This window comes from Eschrichtius robustus, chromosome 1 (genome assembly GCF_028021215.1).
Source record: "Eschrichtius robustus isolate mEscRob2 chromosome 1, mEscRob2.pri, whole genome shotgun sequence".
Classification (NCBI taxonomy): domain Eukaryota; kingdom Metazoa; phylum Chordata; class Mammalia; order Artiodactyla; family Eschrichtiidae; genus Eschrichtius; species Eschrichtius robustus.
Genome location: NC_090824.1, coordinates 151,244,275 through 151,251,637, shown reverse-complemented (window position 1 = coordinate 151,251,637; position 7,363 = coordinate 151,244,275). Strand labels below are relative to the sequence as shown.

The 7,363-nt window shown below is 49.5% G+C and overlaps 1 protein-coding gene across 1 annotated transcript in view; it reads right to left on the bottom strand.

Annotated features, from left to right (window-relative positions):
* Positions 1-1,303: 1,303 nt before the first annotated feature.
* The window catches only part of LOC137772902 (protein FAM169BP-like), an 82,880-nt gene continuing 76,820 nt past the window's right edge, over positions 1,304-7,363 (bottom strand). The window contains 2 exon segments of the mRNA XM_068557070.1: positions 1,304-1,914; positions 3,157-3,251. Of these exon segments, the coding sequence (XP_068413171.1) occupies positions 1,735-1,914; positions 3,157-3,251 (275 nt within the window). The 3' untranslated portion in view covers positions 1,304-1,734.

Here is a 7,363-nt window from a genome sequence, read left to right as displayed (position 1 = left end):
GAGCAAGAGAGGGACAGGGAGATGGATGGGTGGGAGGATGGATGGATGGATGGACACATGGGTGAGTAAATAAGTAACAGAGGTCCCACCCCATGTACCTTTTAACCACTCAGGGAAGCAGCAAGTATCTTGCCAGCGCTCGGCAGCAGTCGTCTTCTTCCCACCCCCAGCCTCCAGGACGGACTTCACTATATCCCTAAAAGGTTGAAACTGTCCTTCCACCCACCTCTCCAGGGCCTAGCAGCAGAGGACAGAAGGAAGGTGTCACCCCTCACTCCTGAGGAAGCTCAGGGAGGCCCAGCGAGTGACCAGTGCTTCGAGGCCACATGGGAAGGAGGGGACACCTGAGCTGAAACCAGATGTGTAAGCAGGAACGAGCCTGACGTGTGTGCGTGTGTGTGTGTGTGTGTGCGTGTGTGTGTGTGTGTGTGCATGCAGGAGGGAGTGGGGAGAGAGGGTAAGGCACAGACCCCCAGCAGACCCTAAGTGAGACTCTGGTGTGTCTGAGGATGGGGAGGCCCAGGCAGCCAGGAAACAGAAGACAGGGCGGGCGAGCCCAGAGGCGGGTGCGGCGTCAGCGGGGCCCTCTGTGACAGGCTCTGGGTGCTGCAAAGACAGTGTCAAGCCACAGAGCGGGTGGGGTGTCCTTGGTGATACAATCAGGTTTGCATTCCCCAGAAGTCAAGGCGGCACTTGGGTTGCCCGCCCCAAGACGACCTGACCAGCCTTCCCTGGAAAGAATCCTACAGACCCTGGGAGAGCCCATGCTGACTGCGGAGAAAGCCCATCCCGCTCTCAGGAGACAGGCTCTGAGACCTCGTGAAGCTGCCTGGACTGTGCCTTACCCTGTGAACAGGCAACAGCTCTGGCCACGGCCAGCCTCACCTGTCCTCACTGAGGTCCGGGGGGCAGGAACCCTGATGGCGGCTGGGCACGTGCCGGAGCAGGGCTGTGTAGGTATGTAGAAAGGGGGGCTGCTGTCACGTGCGTCACCTTTACAGTCACCTTTATTAGCACAAGCCTGTCCGCTGAAGGCACCAATACTATAGAAGGGCCGTCAGCCCGAAGTCCCCTCCGGCGGTTCCCTTGGGAAGTAGGTGCTGCTATGATCCTGGCGCCCGCCTGGGGCCCGCTCTGAGTGCCTCCTGCACCAGCCAGACGTGAGCCAGAGGCCTGGGTGTGCACCAGGCAGCCTGGCCCTGCCCTCAGGGAGCTTCCGACGTGGCTGAAGCTTCTCCAGAAAGAAACGTGTCTCCTTGGAAACCCCTCTGGTGTCTGGGGTCTCGCAGTTACAGCAGGGCTGTCGTGGGCAAACCCCAGAGGGACTTCTGCAGTGTGGACAGGGCAGCCCTGAGCTTTCTTGTGCTGAAGAAAGAGGCGTAGTCATGTGGTTCCAGTGCAGTCTTTACAAATTCATCCTGAGCAAGAGAAACCATGTTAGGTTTAACGAATGGGCTTCTGAAATCTGAGCGTGGGAAAATGATTACTTGCCCCTGTACAGCGCTTTCGGATTAAATGAGGGGCTTCTCAGGCTTCCCATCACCTGAGCCTGCACATCAAGCCTGAGGTAGGAAGGTCTGTGTGGTCATTTGCTCCTCAAATGACAGCACGGCAAGGACAGAGGCCAGCTCCCAGCGACAGGAGCATGGAGTGGCAGGTAGCTCTCAAACCCATGTCCGCTGGAGCCTAGGCAAGCCTCTCAGTGGACTCAGCTCAGCCTCTGCGAGTTAGGGGTTAGGAGCTGGGACGCATGTGCTTCCGCCACGACCCTGGGGGCAGCCTGGCATCCACCGCCATGCTCTTGTCTTCCTTCCCCTCCTGCTCAGCCCAGCATGCTCTCCCAAGCCACCCAGCTGCTTCTGTCACTGCGCAATCTCGATCATTCTTCTCCAGTTCTTCTCCACTGATCCTCTCCTGAAACCAGAAAAGAATCAATATAGCATCCCAATTAACGCTGGCCTGGCTGCACCCCGCACCGCGAGCTCAGAGTCAGAGCAGGCGAGCCAGGTTCACACACCAGGCCAGCCACGGGGACACCGTGTTCTGTACATAAGATGCTCTGAGCACAGATTTACTGATGGGAATATATGTTTAGTGGTGGGACATTAAGTCCTGGCCCGGGGAGATCCAAGAGAGAACAAGGCAAGGAGGCACTACTACAAAAGTGGGGAAGCACAGACTGCCCCAGACACACGCCCGCAGGCATCAGGTCACACTGGACACCTCCTGCTTCCTCTAACGGCCTTCAAGGTTTAAAAGGAGAGTCAGAGATTAGCACAGAGGCAAAGCACACACTCGGTTCAGTAGCCTGACAGCCCATCTTTCCACTGTGACCCAAGGAACAGGAAGGCCCTCCTCTGCCAGATGGCTAGAACTGATGTCAGACACCAGTCAGCTTTTCTAAGATAATCCAGCACTTTCTGCGATGTTTTATGCCTTTGATGTTGAGTCTTCTATCCCAGAACCATCTGTTTTCCAAGATAAGCAGCATTCCCCACAAAATGCATTTGTAAGTTTTGGAGTTTAATGTCATTATCGATTCTTTAGGGATTCCAGAGCAAAGGCCCTTCCATGCCAGCAAATGGACGTCAGCACAATCACCTTGGGTGGACAAGTGTCTGGCTTGGCCTCAGGAAAATACTCGTGGAATCATATCACTTCAAAATCTTATAAACTACTGAATGACAACAGGTCAGCAAGAAATATTCAGGAACCATCCCTACCCGTGGTTCTATCTACCATTGCTCTGAACCATCTCATAACCTAATGCCCTATTCCATTTTCTAGCATCTGGGCTTGAGGGGTGGGGAAGGAAAGAAAGATAAATTTGTCCACACATTAGTTCTGCTTGAAAGATACTGGTCCCTCACAGAATCTGAAATTCAGATTTTTCAGTATTTCCTTAACGATGCAAAATTACGGCTCATTCCCATGTGTTCTCTGTTTAGTTTTGGCTTCGTCAGAGCTTGTCTAGCTTAGAGAAGAGGACCGTGAAAAGTCTAATTGCAATGGCCTCTCCTCCCACTGCAGCTCGGAGATTCTGATCATAAATCAACGGCCTGCTGCCCCAGAGGATCCCAGAGCAGAGGTATTCAGGAAACTGCACTAGCATGACACAATGACTAGTCCTAGAATGACACACATTTGTCACTGTACCTTGTTGTCTTCTCCATTATGGGATATTCCGGGTCCACTGTCTTGAGAAGTGCGCCCATGACCAGTCACTTCCTCCTTGGAATTTCCTGGGTGAGCTGCCCTCCCCAAGCAAGAGAGCAGGGTGAGCAAATGGGGTGACGCCCAAGGGACTGGACAGTCAAAAGGTTAATAATATAATGGGGACACTTCCAAAAGCATGGATCCCCATGACCCAGTTCTATCCTTTTGACCTTCACCCTGACACCTGCTACATGCCCTCCAAGGACAGGAAAACCTTCCAGGTATTGGGAGAGTGGTTCTATTCAAGCATTTCTGAGCTGGAATTTTGATCTATTCTCCCAACTATTCAGGCATTAAATGCAGTCAGATTTCCCATTCTATTCCTTGGCCCTCCTCTTTGCTCACTGGAATTCTTACTCACAAGAGAGACCATAATCACACATGTTAATTCAGCCTCTCTCCCCCCTCCTACCAACTCAGTACTAACTTGGAAGGGGGTGACTTTCTTATCCTACTGTGGACTTCCCCACACCCCAAAATCCATATGTGGAGGTGTGGTGAGGGGTTCAGATCCCTTAGGAAAAAAATATGCCATTTTCCATTTGAGCTGAAAATACAAATGAAACACATTTTTCGAATAAAGAATAAATGTATTACTTGTTACCTATGTAAGTAAATGTTTAAAGTTTATTTCCAGACTCTATAAATGAGCAAAATTTGGTTTGGCAAAATTGAAACATAAGCATCTAAAAATACCAGACCTCTTTAGCCCTCTCTGATATGAAAGATTTTATATAATACAGTAGTAGCTGCCCATGTACTTTCCTTCACAAAAGCCATAAGCTCATAAATGAGCTCAGACACTTCTCAGCCAGCCTTATTGACTAGTGTATCCCAATCACCTGGACACTTCCCAATGCTGAGAAATGCTCCGTTAACAGTAATCAACTGAATGAGTGAGTGAATGAATGAATGAGAGAATGAAGTAGATAATCCATTATCAATTTTCTCCCTTTCCTGATGTGTGAAACTTTGTTTTCATGTGTTATGGATGGAAGTATGTTAATAGCTATCAAACTTTCCCTTGTACTTTATTCCTAAGCAATGAAGGTGCAATACTTTTTTTAAATTAATGATAATTTGGACTCACAAGGATGAGAATCTGAGAAGCAGCCACACAGGTAGGTCAAAGGCAGATGCCTATGCGTTAGCATCTGATGCTGCAGTAGATAACAGTGGCCACTAGAGGGAGGAACACAACCTTTCAAAGAGCAGCATTAGACCAAAATGCCCATCCAGCACCGTGGTTCTGTTCTCTGCCCTTCCCAGCCTGGCTCACCCCCATATGCCTGCTCTTGCTACTTGTCTGTGTAATGCCCGACTCTCCAGAACAAGCTGAAACAAGTTAGAGCTGCAGTCTGCTAAGCATCAGACTTTTAGAAAAATGACCCCACTTCCTCAGCTCAAATATTTCACATCTCTTTATGTACATTCCCTCTAGCTTTAAAAATTAAACACAAACAGAAGAAAAGTATTTTCCCTGTGGATGACCGTTGAATCTATTAAAAATTCACCTGGAAAGAAAGCAAAAATATAACCTAAAAATGAAAAAAAAAATTCTTTTTTAATCTGTGTGCAATTCCTTCCTGCCTCCAGCAACTTTTTCCGTTAAAAAAAAAAAAATTCAACTGTTGACATATTCAATTTCATCCCCCCCCCCCCAGTAAAGAAACTTAGGCATGTGCAAGCTAATGGGGAAGTCACATAGGACAGAATTCTGATCCTATTGGTCAAGTTTCAAAGGCTTCCTATGTAACTGAGTATAGGAAGAAAAAAGTTTCCCACAAACTCTTTCTCTCAAAAAGTCTGAATAACCCTGTAAATATTTTCAGGGCCTTTATAAGCCACAGATGTTATCAACAGTCAGGACCGTGCAAACTAAAATCCCCAGTCCACAAATGACACTGCTTCAAAACAGATTTTAAAACATTTGAAAGGAGAAGTTAATTTCCTGCTGGAATGTTGTGGAATGTTGTAATATGTCCACACCTTAGTTAGAATGTGAAAAGCAACGGGCCCCACCGGGCTTCTGGCTTATAGTTCTATTTCTGTGGCCCATGAAACTGTAGGAAACCTCCTAAATAACAGTCAGAAATAACGGGACAAAAGATAGAATTTGAAAAACAGAACAATTCAAGAAAGCAACTCTAAGAATAACTGACTGATTAAAACTAAAATTAAACTAAGTGGCCTCGTGACATTTCCAGGGAAAAGAAGATTCCAGAATCTGCATTGTTTGGTGATGGGTGGGAAAACCCAGTGGGCTAACATTTGCTGATGTCCGTGAGGAGAGAAACAGACGAAAACAGAGAAACTGCAGAGCATCTGGGCTAATCTGTGATCGCATCTGTGGCCCCCACTCGCCGGCCTGGAAAAAACCTGAGTGTCAGCAGCGACTGACAAAATTGTTACAAAATGAAGCTGGTTGGCGGAAAACCTTCAGGAGTGAATTAAAATCCTGACTGCTGGCCCTGGGGGGAGACAGGAGGTGTGGGTGAAACTGGGAACTAGCCATGATTTACAAAGGGAGTGAAAAAACCACAACTTAGAATTTTTCAAAAAATTATAGTTTCGGTAATCTAATTATATCCCTAATTATAATGATGACCCTTCTTCCTTCAAGGGACTCAAGCATGCTTCTGGAACCTTCTCTGTGAAAGTCCCCTCATCTGCCGTTTTAAGGAGAGAGTTGGTGCATCTCAGAGTGAGTTAAAGTGACAGGGCTGGCATCTGAATTCTAGCTCATTTCCTCTGACCAGACCACACCAACTCTCTCAGCTCTTGAAATAACCCCCAGTGGAATTCTCCTCAGAGGAAGCCATCTCCCCAATTATGCAAAAAAGTCCTTCCCTGCAAACCCCCTCCAGCCCATGCAATTTCCACATGATTTCCACATTCTGATGGGCAAGCCATTTTTTTTTCCATTTCCAGCCAAGGAAGTGCAACGTCCAAGCCACAAAGGCCGGGAGGCATGGGGGCGGCAGGCTCCTTTGTGAAGCCCAAAGACAAACCCACACGGCTGGTCGGCCAAGGGCCTGGGACCCTGGCTGGCTTCCCATCATTTCCGACTTTCTACGCCACAGGGCAAGTCACTTAACTGCCTCATTAGGATCACAGTCACAGCCCTGCCACAGCCTCCTTCCCAGGCGCCCAGTCACCCCATTAATATCTGTAAAGACCCATTAAGCCTCCTAGCTGAAAGGCACCAGAGGAGCAAAACCTATCACCATCATCATCAATAAACTCTCAGGCACTCTCCCCTGTCGCCACCTCAGGGGAATCAGTCACCCATGGGAAGATAAAGCCTGGCACCTCAGCCTCCCCATCCATCCCCTAATGAGCTACCTGCAGCCTCGGAAGTGGCACTCGACCCTGAAGGGAGCTCAGCCATGCTTTCATCGTGGCCGGTGAATTTAAAGAGATGCTCCCTCGCCCCCATCCCCCCTGCAGCCCTGCCCCCGGCTGCACCTCCAGCTGTAGCTGAGGCCGGGCCTCAGTGGGCCATCCTCCCCTACCTGGGAGAGGTGGAAGGAACGTGGACAGAAAGCAGCCTGGAGACCTAAAGACAATGTGTGTCTGCCACCCTGTTCACCCCTCCGGCCCTCAGACCCACCACCTGGGCACAGACACCATCCATCAAAAACCCTCCACAAACACGCTGAAGACGGCCTGTGTGTCTGTAACAGGGCTGCCCACACAACCAAAAGCTCACCCGTCGGGCTTATCCTGCGCTGCCGTCAAACACATCAAACAGGACAAGAAGGACAAGGCAGGCCCTCGCAGACACAGAACAGGGGGGGCGCTGCCTCACACCCACGTGAACCCTCCCCGGAGCAGAAGGGACAGAGCTCTCTCTTCCAGCAAACCCTCGTGGGTCTTAGAAGTTTTACCAGATGCACGCATTGCCTACGGGAAACAATGCTTTCCAGGGACCTTCTGCTAGACAGAGGCAATTAATCCTCTCGCATGTTTCAATGATCCTCTCCGACTGGAAACGGGGAACCCTTAGTCCCAGGGAGTCTCTGATTTGGCTAAAGTGGGGGAGATCTATTTGAGCAAGAGTGTCTGGAAGGTATGGTTCGTTCAGGATGGGAGGTGGAGGAAGGCTAGGATGCCACCGCCCGGGTTTCACTCCCTCCTCTATTCC